General features: G+C 34.1%; 1 protein-coding gene across 1 annotated transcript in view; it reads left to right on the top strand.

The window, feature by feature from the left end:
• Window positions 1–3,981: 3,981 nt before the first annotated feature.
• Window positions 3,982–18,983, top strand: part of LOC131986364 (plastin-3-like) — a 31,774-nt gene continuing 16,772 nt past the window's right edge. The window contains exons 1-3 of the mRNA XM_059351271.1: window positions 3,982–4,056; window positions 13,376–13,480; window positions 14,161–14,312. Of these exons, the coding sequence (XP_059207254.1) occupies window positions 13,420–13,480; window positions 14,161–14,312 (213 nt within the window). The 5' untranslated portion in view covers window positions 3,982–4,056; window positions 13,376–13,419. The remainder of the gene's footprint in view (window positions 4,057–13,375; window positions 13,481–14,160; window positions 14,313–18,983) is intronic.

Genomic DNA, 18,983 nt, shown 5'->3' with positions numbered 1-18,983 from the left:
GAATCTTTTTTTTACTTTCAAAACACTATCATGCTCAATAAAGAATTTTAAATGTTGCAAATGTGCATTAATTTCAGAGTACACTGAGACATTAAACTGCATAATTTTCAATTAAATTCTGGAAAAGTTGGTGTGTTCTAAAACTTAAATCAGCAACTAGCAAAAATATCAGAAAGGTTGGTGTAATTTGCTCGTTTCTTTTCTTTTTTTTCTGTTCTTTGAATGAGTCAATTAATTTAATTAATTAATTTAGAACATAAACAAACAGAACAAGACTAACAGTTTCCGAAAAGGAGTAGGTAGAAGTTAAACCTAAATTTCCCTATCCCTTTCTTATAAATAATTTCCCCAATGTTTTTACATTATTTAAACAAATTCCCAAATTTAATAACAACCAATATACAAACAAAGTAGTTAAAATAGTTAAAATATGTAAACCACTATCCTAATTTTATGTGCAGTACAGGTACAAATACACTCATTGTTATAACCTTTAACACAACCTTTATCGATATAATTCCCCGAATATATATATATATTTTTAATAGTGTATTTAATTGATTAATATCTGTCCTGTTTCACAAATTCACCCCACAGACTGAATTACATATACTCCTCTGTGTTGTATGAACACATTGTTTTTTTAAAATTAAATTATAACCCCTCTCTCTGTCACAAAACATTTTTTGTTTGCTTGCTTTTAACTCACAGGGATGAATACAATATTATCTGCTATGATGTTACAGTGTGTTTTGATCCCTGCACAGACAGGTTGGCTCTAGTCTGGAGGTTTCAGGTTACTTTTATGGCTTTTTTTTTTTGTTGCCAAGTGCACGTTTGAATCTCCCCTGCAGTTGATAAATGTGAAAATACCTCTCTGGTAACAAAGTATGCACAGATACATGTGAATATAGTCAAGGTCGGACATTTTAGGGGACATAATTATCAGAAAATCATGTTTTTGTGCCTCAGCCTAGGAGGGTTTTTTCTGTTTGGTTTGTTTGTCAGTATGGTTTGGGAAAAAACTGATGATGAGATTTTCTTAAATGTGCTGGATCAAATCACAGGAAGGATACACAAATAGTTTTTCATTAGCAATGTTGGATAGGGAATAGCCATGGTGGAGGTTTGAGTGCCCTTCTCTTATGTAGTCATGAATGTTTAATGTCGTAGAAAAAAAGCTTCAATTTTGAAGCACTGAGTGCTAATTCAGATATTAAAAAAATATCAAAGCACATTCTGCATTATAAGCTAAAGTAATCTGTTTTTCACATTGTTCAACACATGCTGAACAGGTGCACTGAACTCTCTCTCTCTCTCTCTCTCTCTCTCTCTCTCTCTCTCTCTCTCTCTCTCTCTCTCTCTCTCTCTCTCAATTCAATTCAATTGGCTTTATTGGCATGACGTAACAATGTATATATTGCCAAAGCAAGCATCAGAAAAAAAGATAACAAGATAAGGAAAGCAATATTTACAATAAATTATTATAATTCTATTATTCATTTTAAAAGAAAAGAAAAACTAATAACAATAAAAGAAAGCAATATTTACAATCATTGAATTACAATCAATCTATCATTCATACAATCTAACTGTCCCAGCAAAAAAAATAAAAAATAAAAATAAAAACAAAACAAACAACAGCTGTGTCTCTCTCTCTCTCTCTCTCTCTCTCTCTCTCTCTCTCTCTCTCTCTCTCTCTCTCTCTCTCTCTCTCTCCCACCACCACTTCAAACTTTTGCCACCACATGTCATGTGTACAGGACAGCTGGTGCAGACTGTCAACAGGCTTCATGTTCAGGGTCAGTGCAGGGAATTAAAGGAATAAAATAAAAATAAAAGAATATAACCATGAACCAGGAAGTATATATAGTGCTAATATGTTTACCTGCTCAGAACATATCATATATATGACATGTTTGCATGTTTTTAATTTTCCTTTCTACAATGAATACTAATACTATTTTTTTATTTTACATGCAAAAAGAATGTTTTATTGTTTTATTATTTGTTCATGCTGTTTTTATTTGTATAAATAGTAAAAGAAAAATAATTGGTACATTTCCATAGAAACCTGTGTCTTTTGTTTGTATTTTGGGTTCCTGGCAGCGTTATATTTTTAATTAAAAAAAATAGATCGAAATATCTGACTGAAAGCCAAGTTTGTGTCGAGAAAAAGGAGCAATGCATGTGATGTAAGGACAGACTGAAAGATGCTGAACAGAGACAGAAATTAATGCATAGGAAGTTGACAAATTTGAACCAAAATCTCCTGGACTTCAGAGGTTTAATCCAATCTGTCCCACTTGGTCCATTGGTCTTTTCCCCAAACATTGCAGTTGATCTTTTTGCCATGAAGGAAAAATCAATTTTATTTTATTTTATTTCATTTCATTTCATTTCATAATAATAATAATGCATCAGTTTTATATAGCGCTTTTCAAAATACACAAAGACGCTTTACAAAAAAACACAAAGTGAAAAAGAATACAAATGGACAATACATACAGTACACACATACATACATACATACAAAAACATACAAATATTCAAAAACAACAATACAGTGGATAGGAAAGAGATAAGAAGACAGAGGGTGGAAAATGATTTATCAGGTGTTGTAAGTGATGTTGAAGAGGTGGGTTTTGAGTTGACTTTTGAAAGACAGCAGTGAGTCGGAGTTTCATTTCATTTCATTCATTTTATTTTATTTTATTTTATTTTATTTTATTTATTTTTTATTTTTTATTTAATTAAATTAAATTTATTTATTTTATTTATTTATTTTGTATTTTATTTTATTTTATTTTATTTTATTTTATTTTATTTTATTCTATTTTATTTATTTATTTTTTATTTTATTTATACATTTTTTTATTTTATTTTATTTTATTTTATTTTATTTTATTTCATTTCATTTCATTTCATTTTACTTTATTTTATTTTATTTTATTTTATTTTATTTTATTTTATTTTTAGGCACAGATTATACGCCATAGACCGGATAGGAAGTTGACAAATTTGAACCAAAATCTCCTGGACTTCAGAGGTTTCATCCAATCTGTCCCACTTGGTCCATTGGTCTTTTCCCCCAAACATTGCAGTTGATCTTTCTGGCATGAAGGAAAAATCCATTTTATTTTATTTTATTTTATTTTATTTTATTTTATTTTATTTTATTTTATTTTATTTTATTTTATTTTATTTTATTTTATTTTATTTTATTTTATTTTATTTTATTTTATTTTATTTTATTTTATTTTATTTTATTTTATTTTATTTTATTTTATTTTATTTTATTTTATTTTATTTTATTTTATTTTATTTTATTTTATTTTATTTTATTTTATTTTGTTTCGTTTTGTTTTGTTTTGTTTTGTTTCGTTTCGTTTCGTTTCGTTTTATTTTATTTTATTTTATTTTATTTATTTATTTATTTATTTATTATTTTATTTTATTTTATTTATTCATTTATTTTTTATTTCATTTTATTTTATTTCATTTCATTTCATTTTTATTTTATTTTATTTATTTATTTATTTATTTATTTTTTATTTTATTTTATTTTTATTTTTATTTTTATTTTTATTTTTATTTTTATTTTATTTTGTTTTGTTTTATTTTATTTTATTTTTTTATTTTATTGTGTTTTGTTTTGTTTTATTTTTATTTTATTTTATTTTTATTTTTATTTTTATTTTGTTTTGTTTTGTTTTATTTTATTTTATTTTATTCTGTTCTGTTTTGTTTTGTTTTGTTTTGTTTTGTTTTATTTTATTTTATTTCATTTCATTTTATTTATTTATTTTTTATTTTATTTTATTTTATTTTATTTCATTATTTTATTTCATTTCATTTCATTTCATTTTATTATTTCATTTTATTTTATTGTATTTTTAGGCACAGATTATACGCCATAGACCGGACATCACCGTCTGGCGGTGACGTCAGCGACGGGGCGGGGCCTACATTCCAGCTGCCGTCTCCTACTTTTGTCTCTACGTGGAGGAGGAGGACTGCATCAGGACGCTGTCTGGAATTTCAGGCGCACCGACAGTGAGTACCAATTTCCTGGCAACTTAGACCAACAACTACTTACAGCTTGACTTTGTCTCAGTAGCGTTTTACTAAAATAACACCTTTGTCTTAGTCTTTCCTCTCCGTGAGATCCTCTGTGATGAGCGCGGGACTGTAAACAGGGAGAGTTTCCTGCCCGCAAAACTTGCATGTGTGTCGCTAGCCGGCTAGCTTTAGCTACACCTTCACTGTAGCCTATTCATCCTCACGGCGCTGCATAGAAATCATGCAAATAACTAAAATAAAGTAGCTTCTAACTCGTTTAATTTGCATTTGGATAACTTGTAATACTGGCTACTACTCACAGAAATAACTGTGGCAACTGTACTCAAAACTATACACAACGTTCTGGTTTTCTTAAAATATTTTGGAAAATATCACTTCATGTTTGTGGCAAATTTTAAAGGAGCAAGTGAGACATAACCAGCACTTTTTTTTGTTTTTTTTTTTGTTTTAAGTATTCAGTATCAGAATCAGAATCATTGATTCTCGGAGGGAAATTTGGTTTCAGTACAGTTTCAGAAAAATAGCAAAAAAATTCAGACTTTAAAAAAATAGCAGGTGACAATAAATTATAATAAATCTGTTGTGAAGTGTTAATGTGCTAACACGACTACACAAGCTTGTCCATAAAAGACCCTTAGATAAACCCACAAGTCTTTACACAAGGTGCAGCTAAAGTGTTTTATGTCATTTGCACTATTAGGTGTGTTTAACTTCACTTTTCTTCTCATGGCAGATCACGTTTTGTCTTCTTGACACTGTATATAATGCCTGCACACTTCTACAAAATGTTGACTTTCTTTTTAATGGACCTGCCCCTCCCTCTCTGTGCCACATTTCTTTAAAACTGTATAAGACATTTGCAAACTGGCCCTGTCCGTTACCTGTTTTTTGCACTCATGTAAAGCAGTGGTCTATGTAAACTTGTTGACGGCCCTGAGTGATTTCCCAGATTTTTCCTGTAATTCCTGTATAGCCATCTGGGGCTGCAGCACATGTACATCTGGGATCCCAATTGTGGATCACAGCCTCAAACAACAAGACTGTATCATGAAAAAAACCACGTTTTTACTTGATAAATATTGAGATGTGGAACAAGAAATGTGTCAGAGGACATATTCTGTGCATCACTGCTGTTGATACGCAACATTATTCAGTATTTCTTGTTGTCTATCCTCAGTTAATGTCTTGTTTTACTTTGATAGACATTACATTATTACATTACATTACATTACATGTCATTTAGCTGACGCTTTTGTCCAAAGTGACTTACAATAAGTCCATTCAACCTGATGGTACTAGACATAGACCACAGGAATCAAGTAAGTACAGAACTTTAAGAGCTAACTGTCATTGCTACAGGAGTGCTATATGTTAAAGAAGAAAAGAATAGAAAAGAAGAAGAAGAAGAGCAATTTTTTTTTTTATATATATATATGTGTTAGGTGACCATGGCTTAACCGATAGAGATGTTAAAAACGTTTGTTAAAACGATGTTAAAAACGTTTTTAAATTATAAATGCATTAAATTTGACAACATGACTCAGCAAATAAACCATATTCTTCCTTGTGTCAGCAGTGGAAAAGTGCTGTTTGCACGTCCTTTTGTGCGAAAGGAAAAAAGGCTGTAAATCATTTTAGCTGTGGCTGTCTATAACTTGAATGGTGTGGTTAAATTGCCCATGAATGTGCATGTGTGGTATGTGCGCTATGCCTTACATCAGCTGAAGTAAAATGCGAGTTTCCCTTATTCATCCTGCAGAACCACATGAGAGCACCAACTGTACTGTGGGTGTGTTTTTTTTAAATACAGACGTTACGTGTGTGATGTTATCACTGTAAAGACAAACCAGACGGTCAAGAAGGAGGAGGGAGTGTGTTCACATTTAGCTTCCGCCCGACACACTCACACACCTGTGCCACTGAACAGGTTGCTCCACTTTCTGTGCTGTCAGGATTTAAACAGGTGTCTTCACTTGGGTTTTTTTTCCAATGCGGTGAAAGTGATCAAGTTACTCATCAGCTGCACTTGTTTTGACTTTTTCTTGTTTTTCTTTAGCTTATTTTATATAGTTTTGTAACAAAAAAAAACATGTTAGCTCCCTCTGGGTTTTTCTTAAAGCCAAATCCAATTAGAATAGTGTTAACAGTCATTAATCTACAGTACAGGCCAAAAGTTTGGACACACCTTCTTATTCAATCCTTTATTTTCATGACATTTAAATTCATCAAAACTATTAATGAACACATGTGGAATTATGTACTTAACAAAAAAAGTGTGAAATAACTGAAAAGAAGTCTTATATTCTAGTAAGCAAAGGGTGGTTACTTTGAGGAATCTAAAATACAAGACATGTTTTCAGTTATTTCACACTTTTTTTTGTTAAGTACATAATTCCATATGTGTTCATTCATAGTTTTGATGATTAAAAATGAACTCCTTCTATGTGAATTGTGCATTACATCAAATTTTGCACCATTGTGACTATGCAAAGGCACTAAAAAGGCTGCTTCAGTAGCCCTCAAATGTATGTTTTCTTTAAAAGAATTAAAAAAATTTAAGAACTTTAAAAAATACACAGTTTAACATAGAAAGAAACTGTAAAAACCGGTGTTATCGTCAGAATTTGAACTTTCCCACAGTTCTTGAACGGACGATAGGTTCCAAAAGTAATCAAAACGAAGCTTAAAATTGTGATATTTATGTCAAAATCAAATTTCATTTGACATGTCTCATTAAAAATGTCACCAAAAATAAAATGTTTGCACTAACTAGGTCCTGTTAAAACATTAAATTCTGCTCCTCAGCGATACTGTGAAGCCATGATTGAATCTACAATGTAAATAGTCATGAAAGTAAAGAAAAACGCATTGAATGAGAAGGTGTGTGTCCAAACTTTTGGCCTGTACACAGATAAATGGTCCTCTCCTCCCAGTTTGCTAGCACAACGTAACAATGGCGTTGAAGTAGGGAGGTGTACAGTGTCTTGCTCAAGGGCACAGGTGATGTGTGCATGAGTAAAGGGAGGTATTTTATAGTAACTGCTTTGTAATTATGCAGCATTTAAAGGATAATGCTTTACGGCGCTTTTGTTGTGTAATTGCAAACCCGTGTAGGTGTGGCTGGTTACCTGTAGCAGTAACAGCCCAACCCAACTGATTCAGCAGGAACCTGTCTAATGACATTCTTTAGGAATTGTTAGTAGAGATTCCTGGTTTACACCTTCACTAGAACAGGTCTCTCTCTTTTACCTGCTACCTCCTTTACTAGAACTTTCATTTGGGGAAATGTAGTGTTCTAGAGCAGGGGTTCCCAAAGTGTGGTGCGTGGACCCCTGGGGGTGCGCGAGATGAAAAATGTAATGGCGGTCTGATAATGACACAATTACATTTTTTTTCCCCTACACAATAAAGACGTGTTATTATTTAATTAATAAATACAGGCTATTCAATTTTGTGTCATTATTTGTTCATTTTTGCATCTATTTTTTGGTTGTTTGGTAATTTTTACATGTATTTTTGGTCAATTTGTGTCTATTTTGATAATTTTGTGTCATCTTTGGTCATTTTTGCTTGTTTTTGATCTTATAATGAAGCGTAGAAGAAGTTATCTTCTTGTTCTTGTATCATTTTCCAGCCTGTGTTATGATGACGGGGTTGTTTAGCTCCACGCTCATTTAAATTTGCTGCAATTTTTGTTCAACGCGGCTCAAAATATTATAACGTTTTTCCAACTGATCTGCTTTCTGCCTCTGATCCTGAGCCTGTCATCATCCTCCACCTTTAATATGGCTATAAAAAATATTATTGCATTTTGTTTTTTTTGAAGGTGTGGGGGATTGGGGGTGCGTCAACCCAGTTGGGACATAGAAGGGGGTGCACGGCTAAAAACGTTTGGGAACCGCAGTTCTAGAGAGAGCAAATTGTTAACATTAGCTGCTCACAATTTGGGATACTATCAAGGGACAATTTCATTTGAATATTTTCATAATGACTCACCATATACCCTAGCTTTTGAGCTTTTATAACACAGCTAAACCCAGCCCAGGGTGATATGCTTGCAGCTGCGTGTTATGTGATTGTACAAACTCACCGTTCAGTGTTTGTTGTCATCACCTGCTCCTTTACCTGTCAGTGTGGCTGTGCTTATCTTATCCACACAGCCTGAATAGGAAATAAAGGGCTGGTGTCACAGACTGTTTGGTGTTTATGAGTCACTTTGACTCACATCTGAGTAAAAATGTCCATGTTCTTTGCAGACTCTTACGTTGGGTGTGTGCATATGAACTTGACCACACTTGGGATGGGTGCCCAATCTATTTGTGTGCCTCACATTTCCCATGTAACTGTGTGGATGAAACAGTGACAGGGTGGGGTGTGTCGGGTCTACCCGTTTAACTGAGCCATCTGGGAGCAGCACTTTGCTTTAAATTGACTGCAAGATCCATCAAAGGCGACTGTAAAAAAGCGTCAATGTGCTATTTTTGGCTTGACAATTAAAGCTGGTGCTAGGAAAGAAATGCTTTTATATGTGTGATATGTAGTTGTTAAACTAGAGCTGGATAACTGAAGAGAAGCTAGACAAAGCTAGTCCAGTATCTCTTGTTATGCTACTGCTAGATATCACATGATCTGCATCATTGTGAACCCACACGGATGTGTGTAGACAGTGGTGGGAGAAGTATTCAGCTCCTTTACTTAAGTAAAAGTACTAATACCACACTGTGAAATTACTCCACTACAAGTAAAAGTCCTGCATTCAAAACTTACTGTAGTAAAAGTAAAAAATGATCAGCATCAAAATGTACTTAAAGTATCAAAAGTAAAAGTACACGTTATGCAGAATGGACCCACTCAGAGTGTTTTATATATATCAAGTATATTATTGGATTAATATTATGATGTATTTATGTAAGCAGCACAAGTAATCAAATGTAATTTGATCAAGTTAGGGATCGTTTTAACTATTTATTATACTGTTACAAGGTTTAATTAAAAAACAACAAGTCAAATCACTTTAAATGTATTTTTTTTATGTTAAATCTCGACCTGTAAAGTAACTAAAGCTGTCAGCTAAATGTAGTGGAGTAAAAAGTACAATATTTGCCTCTAAAATGTAGTGGAGTAGAAGTATAAAGTCACATAAAATGGAAATACTCAAGTAAAGTACAAGTAAGTCAAAATTGTACTTAAGTACAGTACTTGAGTAAATGTACTTTGTTACTTTCCGCCACTGTGTGTAGAGGACTTTTTTTATATATATGTTGTTTTATCTCTATGGACCTTTTTTCATTATGAATCAAGCATAATTTCAGTTAAAAGTGCAAAATCTTCCTTCTTCTTGTCTTGGTACACATTAGTCAAAATCATGACAGTCCCAGCTAGGCAAGAATCCTTGGCTTTCTTTTTTACTTTTTTACCCTTTTATTTGTCTTTTGTATCTCTAACTCTTGAGATTGAGTTTTTATTACTATTTTTATTCTATTTTATTCTGTTGTTTTTACTGTTTTCAGTATTTTATTCTTTTTATTGTTTTTATTTATACCCAGTTGTGTATAATTTATTCTATTTTAATAACTGTACAGCACTTTGGTCAACTGAGGTTGTTTTTAAATGTGCTCTATAAATAAACTTTGACTTGACTTGACTTGGTACACATTAGTCAAAATCATGACAGTCCCAGCTAGGCAAGAATCCTTGGCTTTTTTTTTTACTTTTTTACCCTTTTATTTGTCTTTTGTATCTCTAACTCTTGAGATTGAGTTTTTATTACTATTTTATTCTATTGTTTTTACTGTTTTAATAACTGTACAGCACTTTGGTCAACTGAGGTTGTTTTTAAATGTGCTCTATAAATAAACTTTGACTTGACAACACTTTTGTGATACTAAAACTCACTACTGCACTACAGCTAAGTGCTGACATTGCAATAATGTGTCTATCAGGACTATTGATATGCTTTTAAGCAAACATGAGCCACTCGGAGCCATTTAGGATCTCACTGCTGCAGTGAAGAGTGCAGGAATTTTCTCTTCTCTCCGACACACAGTCCAGCTGTCAGAGACGGCAACTGTCTCCGTAGGCTGACGCTCCGAACTCATTTTCTAGCCTTACACAGGATTTATTGCTGTGGTTTGTGACAGCGGTTACAAACCCGCTATTCTTCTGTACCACCATTGATACGTCTCACATTTGTCCGCTGCCATCTGTGCCCTTTGCTCCATGTACTTAACCCCTCTCTTCTGTTTCCCCTCTCCCTCTGTCGAGGGTGTGACAAGAGTTGGCAGCGGAGGGAATGTTTTGTCGGCCCTTATTGTAGCTGCATGGGCTGACTTCAGCAGCCACATTTCACATGCTTTTGGAGAAAAGTTAAATATAGCAACACTGGCATCGTCATTTTCCTAATCGTTTAGTCAGGAGTTCATACTTGCCCTGATTTAGTATTATTCTGCAGAAGAAAAACACTCTGTTCTCTGTGATTCATGGATCGGCATTTACAAGTATCTCTTTTAGAGTTGCTGCTGATTAAAGTGACAAAAAAGGCCTTGTTATTGTTGCTTCCTAGAACCAGTTTTATATTGAAATGAGCTCTTTGTATAAACCCATTGAAGCCTGGAAAGCGGATACGTCATTTTGTAGTATTTGTATAAGCTCTCAAATACCTTTTTGAATTTTATTTCTATCTGCTACAGAGGCTGAAAAATCTATTATTTAGTAGAAGAGTTGACACTTTTTTCCCCAGAATTTTTCCAGAATTTCCAGAAAATTAGAGGCTTATTTTAAAATCGCCCAGTGATTTTTCAGGCCTCAATGGGTTAACATGATTTCATACGCTTGACTTTGTTGGAAAACAGTTTTTATTTTATTTTGTAGCGCTAAGTGTTATCTCATCAGTTTGTAGTGCAGCATTATGGGGACTGAGTCACATTTCAGAGACCACATGGCTACTGTTGAATCATCTTTCATGAATACTATTAATAGGTTCATTCATGAAAGAGGATGCAAGGTTACTGGACCCTTTGTTCATTGTTTGTCAGCTTGAATGTGTGTCTGTGAGGCTGCTGTGGCCTCAGAAAGACGATGAAGATGTGAACACGCTCCAAGAAAATCACTAAATCAGGCTTAAAGCATTAATACTTATTACTAACAATCAGCTAGATTATAATTCATTTAACTAACTGGACATTCAACTATTTCCCAATATGGTTTTCCACGTGTCGCACGGCCTTGCCCAGGACTTCTGACTAATACACTGTGCAAGTCAACAAATCTGTGCTTTAAATCAGGAAGGGAACACTTCTCCTTCTGGAAAAATCTGTGATCCTGAGCACACCGCAGTATAAACCTCAACTTTGTTTTTTGAACGCTTGTGTTGGAGAGGAATGCCATCGTACCAGTTTAGCCTTCGATAGCGAGGCAGCACACCCTGCTCACCTCTGTAAGAGAAGCTGGACGGGCCAGGCCTCATGCATTCCTCCGCCACGACAGAGCGGGAAGGAGCTACCTCAGAGGAATTCCTGATTTTCTGTGATTTTTAGATGGCTGCTTTTCCTCAGAGGAGTTCGGGAACACTGTGTTTTTAGTTGAGCAAAACAACGGAGATTGAGTTTAAACACATTTAAATGAATCTTTCTGCTGGCTGAGGACTGTTTTCTCTGTTAAAGTCTACAGATATATATATATATATATATACAGTGGTGGAAAGTAACTAAGTACATTTACTCATTTACATTTTATTTATAGAGCACATTTAAAAACAACCTCAGTTGACCAAAGTGCTGTACAGTTATTAAAATAGAATAAATCATACACAACTGGGTATAAATAAAAACAATAAAAAAAACAGTAAAAACAATAGAATAAAATAGTAATAAAAACTCAATCTCAAGAGTTAGAGATACAAAAGACAAATAAAAGGGTAAAAAAGTAAAAAAGAAAGCCAAGGATTCTTGCCTAGCTGGGACTGTCATGATTTTGACTAATGTGTACCAAGACAAGAAGAAGGAAGATTTTGCACTTTTAACTGAAATTATGCTTGATTCATAATGAAAAAAAGGTCCATAGAGATAAAACAACATGTATATAAAAAAGTCCTCTACACACAGTGGCGGAAAGTAACAAAGTACATTTACTCAAGTACTCTACTTAAGTACAATTTTGAGGTACTTGTACTTTACTTGAGTGTTTCTGTTTTCTGTAAATGTATACTTCTACTTCACTATATTTTGAGGCAAATATTGTACTTTTTACTCCACTACATTTAGCTGACAGCTTTAGTTACTTTCCAGGTCAAGATTCAACATAAAACATATGATCAATTTAAAGTGATTAGACTTGTTTTATTTTATTAAATCTTAAAACAGTATATTAAGTACTTAAATGAGCCATATCTTTACAAAATTAAAACCCTGCTTACATAAAATCATCAATACAAATAATGTAATAATATATTTAGAATATATTAAACAATGTGAGTGGGTCCATTCGGCTTTATGAGTACTTTTACTTTTGATACTTTAAGTACATTTTGATGCTGATACTTTTGTACTTTTACTTCAGTAAGTTATGAATGCAGGACTTTTACTTGTAGTGGATTAATTTCATAGTGTTATATTAGTACTATTACTTAAGTAAGAGATCTGAATACTTCTTCCACCACTGTATATATATAACCCAAACATCCTTGTGATAAACCAGCATCAAAATCTTAACATTTCACAGAAGCAGCCCTCACAGAAGCCTCACAAATAATCCAGAACAAATAAAACTGGATTCAGTCTCCATCGCTTTTTATTACAGCTAGTTCAGTGTGCTTATATAGATTAATTTAACAATAAAATACAATTATCTCATTTTAATTGTGGAAAAAAAACAAGAGATGAAAGATTTTGAGGACATGCTGTTGCAGTAAACAGCTTTGTCAGAAAGGGTTTGTGTTTAAAATCATCAAAGGAATGCAGCTTTCTGCAGAGTTTCTTTTACAGCATGGGCTCTTTGCTATACAATAGAACAGGAAATGAATGATTATGGGAGAGCGACATGCTTGGAAAAGGAAAAGAGCTAAAGGGAGAAAGCAAAGGGAACAGGAGATATGATCAGCAGGGGTAGGGATCAGTGAAGATACATAAGAGCTTTTAGACCAGACAGAAGATGGAGAGGAAAGGTCCCTCTCTGCTGTTATCTGAGCAGCAGAACAGGGAGCAGTCTGGATACGTTTCAGGGCGAGAAAACGGAGGTTTCTGGTGAAATTGTGGTTCCTCTCATGTTGATGCCTGTTGTCTTTTCCTCTCCACAGTCCCACCGTTCTCTGGCTGACCACCTCAGGTCAATCACAGAAACATGACTGGAAAGATAACGAAGGAGGAGATGGAGGAGATGAGAGAGATCTTTGGGAAAATTGGTGAGTTAAAGCCATGTTACCATAAGAGTTTATCATATTTTGTGTATATATATATATATACATATACACTACCGGTCAAAAGTTTTAGAACACCCCAATTTTTCCAGTTTTTTAATGAAATTCAAGCAGTTCAAGTCAAATGAACAGCTTGAAAGGGTACAAAGGTAAGTGATGAACTGCCAGAGGTAAATAAAAAAAGGTAAGCTTAACCAAAACTGGAAAATAATGTACATTTCAGAATTATACATGTAGGCCTTTTTCAGGGAACAAGAAATGGGTTAACAACTTAACTCTATGGAGTCTTGGGCTATTTTGTCCATTTTTTAATTATTTTCATGTCTTTGTAAGTAATTTTGTGTCTTTTGGTGTCTTTTTTTGTCATTTTGTGTCTTTTATTGGTCATTTTGTGTTTTTTTTTAGTCCTTTAGTCCAACATAAAATTATTTATTTTCAAAACACTATCATGCTCAATAAAGAATTTAAATGTTGCAAATGTGCATTAATTTCAGAGTACACTGAGACATTAAACTGCATCATTTTCAATTAAATTCTGGAAAAGTTGGTGTGTTCTAAAACTTTTGACCAGTAGTGTATATATATATAAATATAATGTCACAGTCTTTCCAGCCTTTGTTTTACCAAATGTCCTGGTGTCTAATGTTTCTTTCTGTGCTTCATAGATCTGGACAATGATGGACATATCTGTGATTATGAACTCAATGACCTCCTTAAAGACGCTGGCCATGCCCTACCTGGATACGTGGTTCGACAAATCATCCAGAAGCTGGATCGCAACAACGATAATAAGATCAGCTTCGAAGAGTTTCTGGCAGTAAGTTTTCACCTTCTGCTCCGAGCTTTTTCTTGCTCTGAGTTAGTCTTTGTTTCCTGTTCTGCCTAAAAGCACCTCACCCTCCTGGGTGGGGCTGCTAAGCAAAGCAACTTTTAGCAGCTCTATGCACAACAGAGTTGAAAGGCCTCTACCAACCACACACACACATGCATACATACATACTCAGGGAATGTGGAAGTGAGGTCAGCAAAGTGGTGTGAGTTCCAGTATTTTGTTTCAGCAGTGATGAGCGAGCAGTCATTTAGAGGGAATAGTCCTTCACAGAGCAGCTTCTGGTGCAGGAGAGCAGCACCATTCAAGACCAAAGTGTTCTGTAGCTCGTCTTTTTTTCTGTGAGAGTTTCATTTTCGGCGGTGTAGCTGCTTTGTTGGCCATTAATAGTTTCCACTCTCCGTCTGTCGAGGGCGTGACAAGGGTTGGCAGCAGAGGGAATGTTTTGTCTGCCCTTATTGTAGCCAGTGGTGGAATGTAGCTAAGTACATTTATTTAAAGGAACACTCCACCGTTTTTTCATATTAAAACATGTTATTCGGTCAAGTAAGACGAGTTGATACAGACCTCTTGCGTCTCAATGCGTGCGCTCAATCGCCCTGGCGCGCGGCGCCACTTGGCTAGCACTTAGCTTAGCCCAGTTCATTCATTAGGATCCAAACAGATGGACAGTTAGAAGCGACCAAACTCCTCCACGTTTTCCCTATTTAAATACAGCTACACGAGTAGTTAAACCACCAAGTATGGCGACACAAAATAAAACGTGGCGCTTTTCTAAGCGGATAAAAAGGATAACTATAATGTATGGCGGAATAGCACTTGGGAGCACTTCGACTCGGCGCAGTAATATCATCACTGCTGAGGGGAGAAGATTTTTCAGGAGTGATGATATTACTGCAAAATCCAAAACTATTAGAACCTTGGTAAAGACATGTCCTAACCAATAGTTTTGGATGACATTATTGTCCCATCCAATACTTCACTCCAAAGATAATGCAAACAATTTGTATATTTTTATTGAAGTCAGATAATTCCAATGTTCCCTCCCTGAGGTTGTATCTCTAAAACAGCATGCTAGCACTGGATTGGCTGTAAAGGAAGGAGCTCACGTCTCATGCAAATATTTTACTTAGTGCCAGACATAGAGGAGATGAAGGATGCTCCACTCTGTTCTCCTAGAACACATTAGACTATAGGGCAGGTGGAGTTTTCTTTAAATTAATTTACTGATATTTTGAGGAAGGAAAGTAGTAAAATTCCAACTCTATATCCTCAAAACCTCAGAGAGCAAATATGTGACAAATATTCTGAATGTGCAGAATGTTTTGAACATCTTGCTGAAACACATTTAAGTCATGTAAGTCTAGAGGGGTTTACAAATTAAAACATGTGTCAGAGACATGATGAGGCTCACATTTGAAGAGGGCATTGTCCTGAATAAAACACATAAAAGATGGAAAATCATGCCTACGCGTGTGTTGACTTAGCAGGGACAACAGAAGCTGATCTACAGGATTATAAATATTTGACAATAATTTAGGAGACTTAAAAGCCATACCATATTATATTCCATAATCTTTTGAGTTGTTATCCAATGCCTGAATGTGGTATTTTCCTTTACATTAAGACATTTTCACCATAAATTGATGCAAAAAAGGCACTAGTTAGTTCATAAAAATTCACATTGGAGGAAAGGAAGTGTTTAATACTTTAAAGCTTTCTGGGCTAGGACCCCAGACGTGTCCCCACAGAGACTAAAACCAAACCTACAGCCTTGGTACGAACAAGATACAATGTATAAAAACAAAAGTTAAACTGGCGTTTCTGTGCAAAAATTGAATATTGGTCCGAAGTCATAAAGTGTATGAGCTCCATTTATTTCTGAGCTTCCCAGCATGCATTCTGGTGGCACCACAGACAGCATTCACCACTAGAAATGAGGCACCAACAGGGATCCAGAAACTTTATTGGCAAAAGAAAAATAACACATTTATGACTGAAAACATTAGAATATCCAACATTTTCTCCACTTGGAAATCTGAACATGGTCATGAACACTACATTACCCTAACTATCAACACTTTGAGGATCTTTCCATGCTTGTTCTGACCCCCAATATGAACCAGAACCAACCTCTAATCCTTCCTAATTATCCCAGTCCCTTTCCAACCCTCAACTAAAGTACACTGTGAAAAACAAGCAACTATACTCGTGATTACGATCCCAACTGGTTAGTTCACAAATCAAAAAAAAGGGGAACATTTCCAGTAGAGCACTGGTTGACATCCACAAACTATGCAACCTTGGCTTTCTTATCTCATCACTGGCCCTCCAGTCTCTCTAGCTAGCTAGTAGCATGCTAGCTAGCACCAGAAATGGCCAGAAGTAATTACGACAAATATGTTAAATTTAACAACATTTAATGGTGCAACAGCCACATTTTGGCCAGTGTAATACTGAAATGGCGAGCTCTGGCTTCTTATTGGTACTCCACTACATTTAGCTGACAGCTTTAGTTACTTGAAAATCCTGATAAATTTAAAGTGATAAGATTTTTTTTAATTAAACCCCATAACAGCATATTAAGTAGTTAAAATGAGCCCTGGCTTGATAAAATGAAATGCTACTTACATAAATGCATCATAATATTAATCCAGTAATATATTTGGAATATATCAAACAATCCGAGTGGGTCCATTCTGCATAACGAGTACTTTTACTTTTAATACTTTAAGTACATTTTGATGCTGATACTTTTGTACTTTTACTTCAGTAAGTTTTGAATGCAGGACTTTTACTTGTAGTGGAGTAATCTCACATTGTAGTATTAATACTTTTACTTAAGTAAAGGATCTGAATACTTCTTCCACCACTGATTGTAGCTGGGCTGACTTTAGCCTAAAGTGAATCAAATGGAATTAGATGAACCTAAAACTGCGTTCTTCCCAAATATCTGCCAGTTCACCTTGAACATGTTTCAGTCTTGAACTTGAACTGTTATGGGCTCATTCATAATTACAGTTACTAACTTACAGAATACGATAGAATAGACCGTAATAGCCTTTACTGTCATTGCACAGAGTATAACAATGTGAGGTATGACTTTTGATAAATCATTTATTATGTTAAATTATACAGAACCTTCCAAACAAAGTAACAAGGTACTTTACATGGGAAAATAAGGATTAAAACATTTCAGGACAACCATTACATCATACCAGCCAAATAAAAGAACAAATAATTACAATCAAATCCACAAAGAATACACGTAATTAATTAAATACATATTTTTCTACAATGGAGGAAATTAAAAAAGTTTAAAAAAAATAAAAGGCTTTAAAAAGACGTGAAGTGATTTGATGATGTCACTCAATAGATGTTCACTTTCTAACATCATTTTACACATAATTCATGGAAATAAGTTGCTGTTCAGTTGATTTTTTCGATTGTGCAAGACTGGGATTTGACTGTTGCAGTGTTCATGTCCCTGCAGGAAGGGAGGGATTTAGCTGCAAAACAGCATTGTGCCATTGTATTAGAAAGGTGTGTGCTTCTCTCAATGAAACACCCTTTTAAAAATGTTCTTATGGATGAGAACAACCTTTATAAAATGCATGTGGAATTAATGTGAGTATCCTTGTTTCTGGCCAAAAAAATAGCTTTTTGCTACTATGTGGAATGAATCTTTGCAAGGCCATGCTAATCTTGTTGTGGTTAACTCTTATACCTAAAGTGGCCAAAAAATTCAAGCTAGCAGCCAGTGACCTCGTGACCTAATGTCTTTTTTTGGTAATTTAGTGTCTTTTTTTTTTGTCATTTTGTTTCCTTTTTTGTCATTTTGTGTCTTTGTTTTTGGTCATTTTGTTTCCTTTTTTTGGTAATTTTGTGTCTTTTTTTGTCATTTTGTGTCTTTTTTTTTGTCATTTTGTGTCTTTTTTTTGTCATTTTGTGTCTCTTTTTTTTGGTCATTTTGTTTCCTTTTTTTTGGTAATTTTGTTTCCTTTTTTTGGTCATTTTGTGCCTTTTTTTTGGTAATTTTGTTTCCTTTTTTTTTGCTAATTTTGTGTCTTTTTTTTCGTCATTTTGTGTCTTTTTTTTGTCATTTTGTGTCTTTTTTTGTGTCATTTTCTGTCTTTTTTTTGGTCATTTTGTTTCCTTTTTTTGGTCATTTTGTTTCCTTTTTTTGTCATTTTGTGTCTTTTTTTATGGACATTTTTGATGTCCCTGCAGGAAGGGAGGGATTTAGCTGCAAAACAGCATTGTGCCATTGTATTAGAAAGGTGTGTGCTTCTCTCAATGAAACACCCTTTTAAAAACGATGTTCTTTTGGATGAGAACAACCTTTATAAAATGCATGTGGAATTAATGTGAGTATCCTTGTTTCTGGCCAAAAAAAAGCTTTTTGCTACTATGTGGAATGAATCTTTGCAAGGCCATGCTTATCTTGTTGTGGTTACCTCTTATACCTAAAGTGGCCAAAAAATTCGAGCTAGCACCCAGTGACCTCGTAACCTAATGTCTTTTTTTTGTCATTTTGTTTTCTTTTTTGTCATTTTGTGTCTTTTTTTTGTCATTCTGTTTCCTTTTTTGTCATTTTGTGTCTTTTTTTTGGTCATTTTGTTTCCTTTTTTTTGGTAATTTTGTGTCTTTTTTTTGTAA

Source organism: Centropristis striata, chromosome 15 (genome assembly GCF_030273125.1).
Source record: "Centropristis striata isolate RG_2023a ecotype Rhode Island chromosome 15, C.striata_1.0, whole genome shotgun sequence".
Lineage (NCBI taxonomy): Eukaryota > Metazoa > Chordata > Actinopteri > Perciformes > Serranidae > Centropristis > Centropristis striata.
Note: the sequence above shows the minus strand (reverse complement) of the source record. Positions and strands in the feature narration are given on the sequence as shown.